This window comes from Scyliorhinus torazame, chromosome 6, assembly GCF_047496885.1.
Source record: "Scyliorhinus torazame isolate Kashiwa2021f chromosome 6, sScyTor2.1, whole genome shotgun sequence".
NCBI lineage: Eukaryota > Metazoa > Chordata > Chondrichthyes > Carcharhiniformes > Scyliorhinidae > Scyliorhinus > Scyliorhinus torazame.
In genome coordinates this window covers 293,266,476-293,282,299 of record NC_092712.1, presented here as the reverse complement: position 1 = coordinate 293,282,299, position 15,824 = coordinate 293,266,476, and the positions used below count along the sequence as shown (strand labels likewise).

Here is a 15,824-nt window from a genome sequence, read left to right as displayed (position 1 = left end):
AAAGCATTTCTTAAAGGGACACTCCATGAGTCACTTTTATGTCTGACTGAAATGATTTTGCTGTTGGGAATACAAAATAGCCATAGTTCAGAGCGAGAAATAGTCTCAGCTCATTTCATTGTATTTTTATGAAAAAATATGTTCATTAATTGTTGTCCGGATTAGATTACCAATAAACTTGCATTTATTTTAGAATCTTCAAGGAGCAGTTATTGCAACTGTATGTGTTTCAGGTACCGGTATGGACAACTGATAGAAATCAACAGCCACAGTCTCTTCTCCAAGTGGTTTTCCGAGGTAAATCCACCCCATACATATTCACATTCAGATTATTTTCTTGTGACAAAATTATTTTGTACACTATTTCTTTCCTAAATAACTTATTTTATTTAAATCATGTTGTTAATTGCTGTTTCATAGAATTTACAGTGCAGGAGGAGGCCATTTGGCCCATCGAGTCTGCACCGGCTCTTGGAAAGAGCACCCTACCCAAGCCCACACCTCCACCCTATCCCCATAACCCAATAACCCCACCTCACACTAAGGGTAATTTTGGACTCTAAGGGACAATTTAGCATGGCCAATCCACCTAACCTGCACATCTTTGGACTGCGGGAGGAAACTGGAGCACCCGGAGGAAACCCACTCAGACACTGGGAGAATGTGCAGACTCCGCACAGACAGTGACCCAAGCCGGGAATCGAACCTGGGACCCAGGAGCTGTTCAGCAATTATACTAACCACTATGCTACCGTGCTGCCCCAAATGTGCAAACTCCACACAGACAGTGACCTGAGGCCGGAATTGAACCCGGGTCCCAGGAGTTGTGAGGCAGCAGTGCTAACCACTGTGCCACCTTGCCGCCCAGATTTGTTGATTTTCTTCAGCACAACAAAGTTGATTAATGACTAACATTTGCTAAATCACTCATGCCTATAGCCTAGATTATGAATTTTGAGATTTTTCGTTGATATATTTTGAGTGATCTACAGATAGGTTGCATAAGAGACGAGGTGAGAATGATTGCCCTTGACATCAAAGCTTCATTTGACTGAGTGGCATCAAGGAGCCCTAGAAGAACTGAAAACCATCGAACCATAGAATTCCAGAAGTGCAAAAGGAGGCCATTCAGCCCATTGAGTCTGCACAGACCCTCTGAAAGAGCATTCTACCTAGGCCCACTCCCTCGCCCTACCCCTGCAACCCCATAACCCCACCTAACTTGCATATCTTTGGACACTAAGGGGCCATTTATCATGACCAATCCATCTAACCTGCACATCTTTGTACTGTGTGAGAAAATTGGAGCACCGGAGGCACCCCACTCGGACAAGGGAAAAAGTGCATACTCCGCACAGACATTACCCAAGGCAGGAATTGAACCTGGGTACCTGGTGCTGTGAGGCAGCAGTACTAACCAGTGTGCCATCCCCAAATGGGACAATGGGAATCAGGGTGATAAGTCTACACTTTTAGACATTGCTGCAGGAGTTCCTCAGGGTAGTGTCCTAGGCCCAACCACCTCAGCTTCTTCTTTAATGACTCCCACCATCATAAGGTCAGATGTGGGATGTTTGCTGATAATAATACTAATAATTGCACTTTGCACAATGTTCAGCACCATTCACGACGACTCAGATACTGAAACCGCCCATGTCCGCAAGCAACCGGTTTTGAACGATATTTAGACTTGGGCTGATAAGTGGCAAGCAATATTTGCACCACACAAATGCCAAACAATGACCAAAGAGGATCTAACCATCTTTCCTTGACATTCAATGGCATTGCCATCACAGCATACCTCACTATCAACATCCTGGGAGTTACCATTGACCAGAAATTGAACTGGAGCAGCCAGATAAATGCTGTGGCGACAAAGGCTGGGAATTCTGCAGAGAGTAACTCAACCACCTGACTCGCCAAAGCCTGTTCACCATTTACAAGGCAAAAGTCAAGAGTGTGACGGAACACTCTCCACTTGCTGAATGAGTGCAGCTCCTTCAAATCTCGAGAAGATCAAGACCATCCAGGACAAAACAGCCAACTGGATTGTCACCCCATCTACAACATCTGCTTAATCCATCACGACGCATTGTGGCAGCAGCATATACCAACTACAAGATGAATACAGCAACTCACTAAGGCTCCTGCGACAACACCTTACAAACCTCGACCTCTACCGTCTTGAAGGACAAGGGCAGCAGATGCTTGGGAATACCAACACACTCTAGTTTGCCTCCGAGTCTCACACCTTCGTGGCTTGGAAAGTATCACTGTTGCTAGGTCAAATTCCTAGAATTCCCTCCCTAACAGCACTGTGGGTGTTCTGACGACACACGGACTGCAGTGGCTTAAGAAGGTGGCTCACCATCACCTCACCGGCAGTTGGGGATGGGCAACAAATGGTGGTCTGGCCAACAGCGTCTGCATCTCATGACCAAATAAATAAACTAAGAGTGTCATTCTAAGTAAACATGGAAAACCAGTCATATTTATTCAGAAACTATTATTAAACACTTCAGTTTTTAGTAATGACCGAACGCAAGGTCGGACATACAAACCTTTGAATTTGTGAACCAATGAGATTGGCAGGTATCAGTTTGCCGCAGTTGCCAAAATGGAAATAAAAATTTTGTGTCATCATTAAGCTAAAATTCACAAACATTTTGATGTTTATCTAGAGGATCACTTTAGAGCAAAAGCATGTTAATAGTAACTTAATTTTAAAATGTCTCATTAAACAGAGTGGAAAACTTGTCACAAAGATGTTTCAAACCATTCGGGACTTAATTATGGACACGGAATCCCTTGTATTTGTTTTAATTGATGAGGTAAGATGCATTCTGGCCTTAAGAACATCCAAATTAACACCATTGAGACAAGTTTGAATAAGTTCATGTGATGTTTTCCAAGTTACTTTATTTTGAGTATTTGGGGATGAAGTACGGTGAGAGGAAGCTTGTGTGGAGCACAGACAGTGGCAGAGACCACATTGATTTGTTTCTGTGCTTTAAAATCTGTGATTTTATGCAATACCTACAGTATTTATAGAAATTCAGCTCAAACATGGGTATCTGCCACTAGATGTCACTGAACTGCTTTGTACTGTTGTGCTAACTGACAGATTTGGTAGGGAAATTGGTTACTACATTCCATGTTTTATTAGCTGCATTAGTTTAAAATTTAAGCACATTGTGCTATTAATAGTTGGGTAATAATCCCATTGATGTAGAACCTTCCATGTCCATGTATCCAAAAGACTTACGGCCAATGAAGTGCAGTCAATATTATGTAAACAAGCACAGCAGCCAATTTGTGCAGAACAAGATCCTGCAAACAGCAATGAAATAAATGACCGGTTATTCTATTTTTGGTGGTGTTACTTAGGGGTATGAACATGGAGAACTTCTCTGCTGTTCTTAAAATAGTAACATAATGTCAAAAAAACATTATCAGTCTTCACTTCAGACCAAGAGTTTAACTAATGTTCACGGCGTTGCTAATTGTGCATTAGTTCCAAGCACGGTTCTATAAGTTGATTCTAACCTGGGGGAGGGGGGGGGGGAACAAATAAAATGAGGCACATAAATGGAACAATGCATCTTGTGTTTTGCTTATTGGGAATGTGTACATTGGAAAAAGTGCTGGTTTAGAGGTAACTTCATGAAGTATTTGAGTCCCAAAAAGAAACTGGATCCCCAAACAATGTTCACTATCAACACAAGTTCAAGGACCAGGGGACGGGGATTCAAGTTTAGACAAGAAAAGACATAGACACAGCTGAGGTATAAGCTCAAAGCAACAGATGGTGCATATGTGGAATAGCTTAGTAGTGGATGTAGTGCAAATGGGGGGCATGAAACTTTTGAAAGACCATGGGATGTGTTTTTGACAGAGGATTTTATTAGTTATCAAAAAAAGCAAGCTTTACATTTCATAGCGTCTTTCATAATTTAAGTCAGTCAGATTCTTCTGAGATGTAATAATTGTTGAAAGCATACTAAAATGTGGCAGTCAATTTGTGTGCAAAAAGCTTCCACAAACAAGAATGTGATAACCAGATAATCTATTTTTTTAATGATGGTTGAGGGCAAAATACTAGCTAAGACAAACTCTGCAGCTCTTTGGGTGGCAAGGTGGCACAGTGGTTAGCACTGTTGCCTTACAACTCCAGGGACCCGGGTTCAATTCCGGCCTCAGGTCACTGTCTGTGTGGAGTTTGCACATTTTCCCCATGCCTTTTAAAAAAATAAGTTAAAAGTACCCAATTATTTTTTTCCAATTAAGGGGCAATTTGAAGGTCGGCTAGCCAGTAACATTAGGAATGATAGTAAAAGTTTCTTTAAATACATTAAAAAGAAACGGGAGGCAAAAGTTGACATTGGGCCGCTCCAAAATGACGCTGGTAATTTTGTGATGGGAGACAAGGAAATAGCTGAGGAACTAAATAAGTACTTTGCGTCAGTCTTCACAGTAGAAGACATGGGTAATATCCCAACAATTCCGGAGAGTCAGGGGGCAGAGTTGAATATGGTGGCCATCACAAAGGAGAAAGTGCTAGAGAAACTAAGAGGTCTAAAAATTGATAAATCCCCGGGCCCAGATGGGCTACATCCAAGAGTTCTAAAGGAGATAGCTGAAGAAATAGTGGAGGCGTTAGTTATGATCTTTCAAAAGTCACTGGAGTCAGGGAAAGTCCCAGAGGATTGGAAAATCGCTGTTGTAACCCCCCCCCGCTGTTCAAGAAGGGAACAAGGAAAAAGATGGAAAATTATAGGCCAATTAGCCTAACCTCGGTTGTTGGCAAGATTCTAGAATCCATTGTTAAGGATGAGATTTCTAAATTCTTGGAAGTGCAGGGTCGGATTAGGACAAGTCAGCATGGATTTAGTAAGGGGAGGTCGTGCCTGACAAACCTGTTAGAGTTCTTTGAAGAGATAACAAATAGGTTAGACCAAGGAGAGCCAATGGATGTTATCTATCTTGATTTCCAAACGGCCTTTGATAAGGTGCCTCACGGGAGACTGCTGAGTAAAATAAGGGCCCATGGTATTCGAGGCAAGGTACTAACATGGATTGACGATTGGCTGTCAGGCAGAAGGCAGAGAGTTGGCATAAAAGGTTCTTTTTCGGAATGGCAACCGGTGACGAGTGGTGTCCCGCAGGGTTCAGTGTTGGGGCCACAGCTGTTCTCTTTATATATTAACGATCTAGATGACGGGACTGGGGGCATTCTGGCTAAGTTTGCCGATGATACAAAGATAGGTGGAGGGGCAGGTAGTATGGAGGAGGTGGGGAGGCTGCAGAAAGATTTAGACAGTTTAGGAGAGTGGTCCAAGAAATGGCTGATGAAATTCAACGTGGGCAAGTGCGAGGTCTTGCACTTTGGAAAAAAGAATAGAGGCATGGACTATTTTCTAAACGGTGACAAAATTCATACTGCTGAAGTGCAAAGGGACTTGGGAGTCCTAGTCCAGGATTCTCTAAAGGTAAATTTGCAGGTTGAGTCCGTAATTAAGAAAGCAAATGCAATGTTGTCATTCATCTCAAGAGGCTTGGAATATAAAAGCAGGGATGTACTTCTGAAACTTTATAAAGCATTAGTTAGGCCCCATTTAGAATACTGTGAGCAATTTTGGGCCCCACACCTCAGGAAAGACATACTGGCACTGGAGCGGGTCCAGCGGAGATTCACACGGATGATCCCAGGTAGGCCTAACATACGATGAACGTCTGAGGATCCTGGGATTATATTCATTGGAGTTTAGGAGGTTGAGGGGAGATCTAATAGAAACTTACAAGATAATGAATGGCTTAGATAGGGTGGATGTAGGGAAGTTGTTTCCATTAGCAGGGGAGACTAGGACCCGGGGGCACAGCCTTAGAATAAAAGGGAGTCACTTTAGAACAGAGATGAGGAGAAATTTCTTCAGCCAGAGAGTGGTGGGTCTGTGGAATTCATTGCCACAGAGGGCGGTGGAGGCCGGGCCGTTGAGTGTCTTTAAGACAGAAGTTGATAAATTCTTGATTTCTCAAGGAATTAAGGGCTATGGAGAGAGAGTGGGTAAATGGAGTTGAAATCAGCCATGATTGAATGGTGGAGTGGACTCGATGGGCCGAATGGCCTTACTTCCACTCCTATGTCTTATGGTCTTATAGCCATTCCACCTACCCTGCGCATCTTTGTGTTGTGGGGGTGAGACCCACGCAGACACTGAGGGAATGTGCAAACTTCACACGGACAGTGACCCCCGGGATGGGATCGGACCTGGTTCCTCGGCGCCGTGAGGCTGTAGTGCTAACCACTGCATTACTATGCCACCCTATTCTCATTTCTACGTGGGTTTCTCCAGGTGCTCCGGTTTCCTCCTACCGTCCAAAGATTTGCAGGTTAGGTGGATTGGCCATGCTTAATTGCTGCTTGGTGTCCAAAAGGTTAGGTGGGGTTACAGGAATAGGGTGGAGGCGTGGGCTTAATTAGGGTGCTCTTTCCAAGGACTGGTGCAGACTCAATGGGCCGGATGGCCTCCTGCATTGTAGGAATTCTATGATTCTTCTTCGAAGTAATGTCAAAACATCTTTTAAGTCCATCTGAGACGACGGACAAAGTCTCAGCTTAACATTTGATTTGAATAATGGCATCTCCGACTGTGCAGTGCTCCCTTAGTACTGCACTGGGCTGTCATTGTAGGTTTTTGCGCTCAAGTGCTGAAGTGGAGCTTGTACCCATGGCTGGCACAAGATGAGAATTTGAGACATGAAAGTGAATTTCAAAGTCTGCCATTTTAATAATCTTTATTGTCACAAATAGGCCTACATTAACACTGCAATGAAGTTGCTGTGAAAAGCCCCTAATCGCCACATTCGGTGCCTGTTCAGGGGCACAGAGGGAGAATTCAGAATGTGCAATTCACCTAACAGCATGTCTTTCGGAACTTGTGGGAGGAGACTGGAGCACCTGGAGGAAACCCCCGCAAACACGGGGCAAACGTGCAGACTCCGCACAGACAGTGACCCAAGCCGGGAATCGAACCTGGGACCCTGGAGCTGTGAAGCAACAGTGCTACACACTGCTACCGTGCTGCCCCGTACTGGGACAGGATCAATGAATATTCATAGATTTGAGGTGCATGTCAATCATTTTCTAACAGAATGATGGAACACGCTCAAGAAGTGAATGGCCCACCCCATTCCTATGCGCAATCACTTGTTTCTAAGGAGACTTGGACAGGACAGCAGGATGAAGGCAGAAGTTATTTAAGTAAATATTTATGTGCCCGAACCATGAGCATGCTTCATTGCCTTATAGAATTTGGGACGACTTGTTCAGAGGTTTTCATGTTTTGTTTTTAATTTGTCTCCCCTGGATGGATGATTCTGAAGACTTTACCATCCAATGTGCAATTAGGGCAGCACGGTAGCACAGTGGTTGGCACAGTTACTTCACAGCTCCAGGGTTCTGGGTTCGATTCCCGGCTTGGGTCACTGTCTGTGCGGAGTCTGCACGTTCTCCCTGTGTGTACGTGGGTTTCCTCCGGGTGCTCCGGTTCCCTCCCACAGTCCAAAGATGTGTATAGGTGGATTGGCCATGCTAAATTGCCCTTAGTGTCCAAAAAGGTTAAGTGGGGTTACTGGGTTATGGGGATAGGGTGGAGGCGTGGGCTTGAGTAGAGTTCTCTTTCATGGGGCTGGTGTAGACTCGATGGGCCGAATGGCCTCCTTCAGCACTAAATTCTATGAAATTAGCACTGATTGCCGATTTGCTTTCCATTTTCATGTGCTTGTGTTGCTAAGTCTTGGCTTTTACTGTTTGGCATCACCTGGAACACTTAAAACTAGAGCAAGTCCTTCTAGTCAGCCTTGGATATCCAATATTCTTGGTCATAATTGTTCAAACTGAAATCCCCAGAACTTGATGGGTTTGATTTTTATTAAATTTAAAGCACCCAATTCATTTTTTTTTTTTTTTTCAATTAAGGGACAATTTAGCATAGCCAATCCACCTACCCTACACTTCTTTGGGTTGTGGGGATAAGACCCACGGGAAGAATGTGCAAACTCCACACAGACAGTGACCTGGGGCAGGGATGGAACCTGGGCCCTCAGCGCTCTGAGGCAGTAGTGCTAGCCACTGTTCCACCCTGTTGATGGTTTGATTTTAGCCCAATTCAAAACTTCCCCCACTTTCAGAGTGAAATTCATGCACTAAGAATCTCTAAAGGAACCTAAAGGGGTCATCAAATTTCTGTTAGTTGGTTTGCTAATATGTTATTTCTGGAACATAAGAATAGGAGTAAGGCCACTTAATCCCTTGAGTCTGTTTGATCATTCAGTGAGGTTGTGACTGATCTGTGACCTAACTCCATATGCCCACCTTTGCTTGCCATCTCTTCATTGCCATGTTAATGTAGCTTACTTGTGACAAAGATTTAATAATTGATCTGGCATCATTTGCTCTTTGTAGAGTTTCAAGTATCTACCTGCTTTTGTGTATAGACACGTTTCTTGGTTTGCATGATCTGTCTCTTTTTAGGTTATGATCCCCAGTCCTAGAGTCTTGAACTAACGGAAATAGTTTATTTCTATCTACCCTTAATGTTTCCCTTAAAATCTTGATAACTTTAATCAGGTAAACATTCAGCTTTCTAAGTTCTGGGCCTACAATATCTTGTAATTTAACACTAGAAGACCAGGTGCTGAATTCTCCAGTTCATCCAGTCGCGCGTTTCTCTTCGGCGTACTGTTCGCTGGAGAAGGAATTCAATACTCCCGCCACTTGTCAATTATTTCCCATTGAAGCCACCCAATGCCGCTGGGAAGCCCATGGGCGGGGGTGCGCTACAGGCGGGAAAAGTGAATCGCAATGGCCAGAGAATTCCATCCCAGATATTATTCTGCTAAATCTATGCTACAATTCCTCCAAGGCTAATATATTCTTTCTACGGTGTGTTCCTGAGAACTGCTGGCAGCACGCCAGATGTAGTCTAATCAGGCCTTTGTATAGCTATGGCTTGACTTTTATCACCTTGTATTCTAGTCCTCTAGAGAAGCCAACATTCCATTAGCCTTTTTGTTATTTTCTGTACTTGCCCATGACATTTTAATGATCTAGGCAAATGGATTCCAAAGAATCTTTGCTAAAAATGCCTCTGTGGCACTCTTTGTTTTTCGTTGTCTGAGGGTGTCACTATTTTTAGGAGTCCTGTATCAAAGACATTGAACCCATTAGTGCATTATTGAAATTAGTTTAATTTGTTTAACACACCCATGCAGAAACTCGTGTGGTAAGTTTGTATTTGTTACTTAAATAATAAATCGATTTTGGAGGAATTTGACCAGCAAACTTTATTCTGAAGGCTGAACTTGGACCATGACCTGCTTTACAAGGTTAACTTGTGTCCCTTGTGCTATAGGTTGAAAGTTTGACAGCAGCCAGGAATGCTTCACAGGCTGGCACAGAGCCATCTGATGCCATTCGAGTAGTTAATGCTGTGTTGACACAAATAGACCAGATCAAAAGGTAAGCTTTTAACTGTTACAGCTGTTTCTACATAGCACATTGTACTTTGACAGTTTAACCAGTTAATGAATCACATTTAGAATAGCTGAATTGGTCGTTGTTTTATCAGGGCTTATCATCTTCTGGATCTTTTGTACAATCCTGCAGATTCTGATGTTGAGTCACTAGTTTTCTTAGTTTTGCTCTACTAGCAATCTGCTTTGCCACATGATCGTCATTATTGCTTTGATATGTGACTGAACATTTTCCCTGAAACCTATTGATATCCCATTCCTTTACTCTGCCTGCAAAACAGGTAGGAATGGAAAGAAGTACCTTTCATTTTTAATTATTTTTTTTGTTCGCTGGTTTTCACATCAGTGCTATCCAGAGGGGAAGGTTGGTAACGTGGTTAACCCTTGCACGTTCATTACGATGCAGGCAACGCACAAACGTTGTGCTGTCTGTTCATTATATTGCCTGTGGCATGCAGCTGAGTGCTTAACACGCCCTCAGCAAAGGGACCTCCAAGTTCATGCAAGGCTAGCATCACTTCAAAGTATCCTGGACTACTTAAAAACAGTCTGCACATGTTGTGACCCTAGATCAGATCGTAGGTTTTTAGTAAGATCCGATTGGGGATCAATAATGTTTTGTTTAAAGTAGACAAAGTTTGACATTCAAGACACTTGCTAAGAGAATAAAGCCGCAAGATTTACCCAGCGCTGCTGCTAGCCCCTCACCGGTCCCAGAATCGGTGGCGGTGAATCCAGCCCAAGGTTTCTATACTGCTTGGAAAGAAATGCAGCCCAACAGGTTGTTTTGTTTTCAGAGTTAAAGCTAGAATTAATATAAAACATTCAGTAAGCCCTGGAAGGCTACATCGTCATGGAGGTGGATGGACCTTAAGGAAGTTCTAGGGTTTCAATTTATCTGTGTGTTTGCTGGGGGAGTGAGTGTTTGGCAGCAGGGGAAAGGTGCTGCTGTTAGCAGACTCTGAGCAGCAGAAGTGTTGCTATTAGCTGGATCTATGTGGTTGGGACTCAGGAGAAGTCCCAGCAGCTGTCTGATATTTCTTGTGTAGTTGAGGCACTGGGGAAGTCCGGGAGAACTGAGAAAATGCCACAATGTCACTTGTGTGTGCTGGGAAGGGCTAGGGCTCAGAGGCAGTCCTGGAAGCTATTGGTACAGCTGGGGAGTTGAGTTTGGTGAAGTCCAGGTGTAGTGCTAGCCCAATGAAGGTAGCCGTTTTTTAAAGAGTTGAAATTGTGCCTGTGAGTAGAGGTTGGATTGCAAACTTGTAAATCCAGTGGAACGGAGTCTCAGGAGACAAGACTGAAAACCTGGGAGATGTGCAGGCGTTGAGGCAGTCCAAGTTAGTTGTAGTGGTTTTGAGGAAATTCAGAGGCTTGGTCTTTGAAAGTTAAAGGTTTTGAATGCCTCATGAGGGAGACTTAGAGTTTCAATGAGATTAGTATTTACTGACATCGAAGTAGATTGTTGAGGAATGCATGGAATCTGCCTTGGTGTCACATGCCATTTATTGTGCACTGTTAATTCATATGTACTTCTCATTAACGGTGAATGTTATAAAACAAATTATTGGGTGCAATTGGACCTTGGATTCATGTCGCATTACATTCACCCCCCACCCTTTGGCCTGGGCTTGCAAAATCCTACCAACTGTCCTGCTTTGAGACAATTCATACCTCTTTAACCCGTGATTATCCCCCTCTCCAGTCGCTCCGTCTGGACCTGTAAAGACTTAATTACCTGCAAAGACTGACATTCAAAGTATCGTGCTGCATCATTGACTTTGTCTATATATGTGTTTCTGGAACCCACCTCTTCATTCACCTGAGGAAGGAGCTGCGATCCAAAAGCTAGTGATTCGAAACAAACCCGTTGGACTTTAACGTGGTGTTGTCAGAATTCTTACTGTGCCCACCCAAGTCCAACACCGGCATCTCCACATCATGGTATAAAAAGAAGCAGGGGTAACCTGCTCTGCTATTCAGTACGACCATGGCAATCAAGAAGGCAGTTGAGGCACTGGATGAGCTAAAAATTGTTTGAGGAGTTATTTGTAAGGCTGGCTGTGCTTAAAGTCGATAAGTCACCAGGACTGGATGCTATGATTCTGAGGGAAATAAGGAAGGAAATTGCAGAGGCACTGACAATCTTCCAGTCCTTTTTAGAAACCAGGATACGATCAGAGAACTGAAAATTTACAAATGTTAAACCTTTTGTTCAGAAAAGAGTGTATAGATAACCCCACCAACTATAGGCCAATCTGTTTAACTTTGGTGATGGGAAAGCTTTAGGATTCGGAAATCCGGGACAAAACTAGCAGACACTTGGACAAGTGTGTCTTCATTAACAAAAAAAAAGCCAGCATGGATTTGTTAAAGACAAACCTTAGTTAACTAACTTGAGTTTTTTGATGAGGTAACAGAGGGTTTATATGATTTACGTGGACTACTAAAAGACGTTTGATGAAGTACCATGTACTAGGCTTGTCGCCACTGTTGAAGCTCATAAAGTAAAAGGGGAAGTAGCAGCATGGATGTGAAATAGACTGAGGGACAGGAAACAAGGTAGTGGTGAGTGGTTTATTTTTGTACTGGCAGAAGGTATTCAGTAGGGATCCCAAGGGTTGGCTCTAGGACGACTGTTTTTTTAAAAATATGTATTAATGACCTAGACTTGGGTGTAGAGGGTACAATTTCAAAATTTACGCTTAATACACAACCTGGAAGTATTGGGATCTGAGGATGATAGGTATTGTTGCTTTCAGATGAAAGGGTAGTATGGCTCTCTTCTTCCCACTGCTTGTTTGACTGCAACAGATTTTAAAATAAGGATATGCTTGCCAATTAAGTGAGTGCTTAACTGTTTAAATGCTGTGACTGTGAAAGACACACACAAGTTTCCTTGTAATTTTTTTTTGCTAACGAATAGAGAATAGTGTCGATTGTATTTAACATCTGATCAAAATAAATGCTCTAACTCTCCATCTCATACAACCACACATTCGAGGGTTGTCTCACACAAACACACACACAAGAAAGGTATAAAGTGGAAGGATAGATTAAGTAGTTTTTTTAAAGTCCAATACAAGCAACAACTTGGATGGATTCAGGCTGAACTTGATGATCTCTGAGGATTCAGTGTCGAGACGGTTTAAAGATATTGACGGATGATTTATCTTTTCTTATGGAGTCAGCAGTTGATCTCTAAAACACTGCATGTGGCATACGAATGAGCAAACAGCAGGCAAGGCACTGGTTTGCAGGAAGGATGGAGAGCGAGAGGGAGGGAGAGTGCCCCACTTGGGGTTTGTCGTCTTCTGTGTCTTACCAGCTTCTGTTTGGCCAACAGAAAAACCATTTCTTAAGCACAAAAGAGTGGGTTAGTTGGCACATCATGTGATCCTCTCTCACCAACTGATCAGTTATCTAATATGATCATAACTAGTTGATTGCAGGCCCATGGTTTACATGATTAGATTATGGTTGGGCAAGTTTCATTATCGCCCAGAGTCCATTGTCCAAAATGTTTACACCAAATGCTTCATCCCCACCCAGTTCAGTACACAGGTGATCGGCTGGATATTGTGTGAAGGGGTCAGGAGAATGATCCATTCACACTCCTTCAAGTTGATTGTCTCTGGGGTTTTCTATGCAGGTTGACTCCGTTTTAATGGCTTTGGAGTTTTAAGGTACAGTGATGCAAATGCTCTGCCATCTTCGCTTCTGTCTCAAGTCACTTGTTACAAAGAACCGCTGTTATTCAGTTTTTTAAAAACTCAACCAGCAGTTTTCAACCCAATAAATACACAAAGTAATTTTTCCATATAAAGCACGACTTTATAAAAGTGATGAGCTTCAAGAGGTCAGTACATGGCAGATGCAGTATAATGTGGATAAATGTGTAGTTGTCCACATCGGACAGAGAAATTGAATGGCAGAGTATTATTTAAATGGATGGCAAATCTCTAGGGGAGGCAGTGGCAGAGTGGTATTGTCACTGAACTAGTAATCCAGGGACCCAGGGTAATGTTTTGGGGGCCTGGGTTTGAATCCCGCCACGGCAGATGGTGGAATTTGAATTCATTAAAAAATCTGGAATTAAAAGTCTAATGATGACCATGAAACCAGTGCCGATTGTCACAAAATCCCATCTGATTCACTAATGTCCTTTATGGAAGGAAATCTGCCGTCCTTAACCGGTTTGGCCTACATGTGACTCCAGACCCATAGTAATGTGGTTGACTCTTAAATGCTCTCAGTGATGGGCAATAAATGCTGGCCCAACTAGTGATGCCCACATCCCATAAATTAATAAAGAAAAAAAATACTAAAGTACAAAGGAAACCTGGGTGTCCTAGAACACCAGTCCCTGAAAGCAAGCAGTTAGAAAGGCAAATGATGTGAAATGAAATGAAATGAAATGAAAATCGCTTATTGTCACAAGTAGGCTTCAAATGAAGTTACTGTGAAATTGGTTTTCATTGCAAGAGGACTGGAGTACAGGAGCAAGGATGTCTTATTGTCTTATCACAGCTGTACAGGGCCTTGATGAGACCACACCAGGAGTATTGTGTGCAGTTTTGGTTTCCTTATCCAAGAAATGATATACTTGCCACAGAGGGAGTGCAGCAAAGGTTCACCAGAATGATTCTTGGGATGATGGCATGTCATATGAGGAGAAATTGGGTTGACTGGGCCTGTATTCGCTGGAATTTAGAAAAATGAGGGAGGATCTAATTGAAATGAATAGAATTCTGACGGGGTTGGACAGGCTGGATGCAGGGATGTTGTTTCCTCTGGCTTGGGGACTAGAGATGAGGAGAAACCTCTTCACTCAGAGGGTGGTGAACTTGTAGAATTCTCTAACACAGAGTTTTGTGGCGGCCAAGTCACTGAATATATTTAAGAAGGAAATAGATTGGCTTCCGGGTGCGGCGATGACCAGCTGAGTCGCACGTTTCGGCAGCTCCCGGTGGAACGGACTTTTGGGCTCTTAATAAGAGCCCCAACGGCAATTTTAACGGCTAAAAGTACTGTGCGGTGAACCAGAAGGGAATCCCCCCTGGATACGGATGAAAAAAGGAGAGGAAGGTGGCCGGATTGAGGTGGATCCTTTAGAGCAGCGGCAAGGAAGGCAAGCAAAAACCAAGATGGCGTCGGAAGGTGGCAGTTTAATATGGGGCCCTGAGCAACACGAGTTTTTGAAACGCTGCGTGGAAGAACTCAAAAAGGAAATGAAGAAGGAGCTGTTGGCCCCGATATTACAGGCGATCGAAGGGCTAAAGGAGGAGCAAAAGACCCAGGAGCGGGAGCTTCGGGTCGTGAAGGCAAAGGCTGCCGAGAATGAGGACGACATACAGGGCCTGGTGGTGAAGACGGAGATGCACGAGGCACACCATAAATGATGTGTGGAAAGGCTGGAGGCGCTGGAGAACAACGCGAGGAGGAACAACCTAAGGATTCTTGGTCTTCCTGAAGGTGCGGAGGGAGCGGACGTCGGGGCATATGTGAGCACGATGCTGCACTCGTTAATGGGAGCGGAGGCCCCGGCGGGTCCGCTGGAGGTGGAGGGAGCATACCGAGTGATGGCGCGAGGACCGAGAGCAGGAGAAATTCCTAGAGCCATAGTGGTGAGATTCCTCCGTTTTAAGGATAGAGAGATGGTCCTTAGATGGGCAAAGAAAACTCGGAGCAGTAAGTGGGAGAACGCGGTGATCCGCGTATACCAAGACTGGAGTGCGGAGGTGGCGAGAAGGAGGGCGAGCTTTAATCGGGCCAAGGCGGTGCTTCACAAAAAGAAGATAAAATTCGGAATGCTGCAACCGGCAAGACTGTGGGTCACATATCAAGGGAGGCACCACTACTTTGAGACGGAGGATGAGGCGTGGACTTTTATCGTGGAAGAAAAATTGGAATGAGCGGGTTATTAAAAAAAAGAACGTTTGAAACAAAGTGGTGGGGCGAGTATGGGGGGCGAAGAGGGGGGTAAAAAGGGGGGAAAGAGGAGTTTTATGTTATTAATCCTGCGATGTGGTAACTTTTCTCTCTTCCACAGGAGGTGGTGGGGGGAGGAAAGGAGGTGGAGGAGATGGGGCATTGGCCATTGGGGGCGGGGCCAAGGGGGAAGCGCGGGCTCGGTTCCCGCGCTATGATAATCATGGCGGGAACAGGGAAGCAGGAAAGAGGGGGCGTCGCACGGTGCGAGCCGCGGTCACGGGGGGAAGCCGAGGTCGGCCAGAGTTTGCTGACTTCTGGGAGCAACATGGGGGGTGTAACTACGCTAGTGGGGGATC

At 44.0% G+C, this 15,824-nt stretch overlaps 1 protein-coding gene across 5 annotated transcripts in view; it reads left to right on the top strand.

Moving 5' to 3' along the window:
• The window catches only part of trip13 (thyroid hormone receptor interactor 13), a 54,926-nt gene that overhangs the window by 23,338 nt on the left and 15,764 nt on the right, over nt 1-15,824 (top strand). For all 5 annotated transcript variants that reach the window (XM_072509859.1, XM_072509861.1, XM_072509857.1 and 2 more), the window contains 3 exons: nt 234-297; nt 2,745-2,831; nt 9,414-9,520. In XM_072509859.1, coding sequence (XP_072365960.1) covers nt 234-297; nt 2,745-2,831; nt 9,414-9,520 — 258 coding nt within the window. The remainder of the gene's footprint in view (nt 1-233; nt 298-2,744; nt 2,832-9,413; nt 9,521-15,824) is intronic.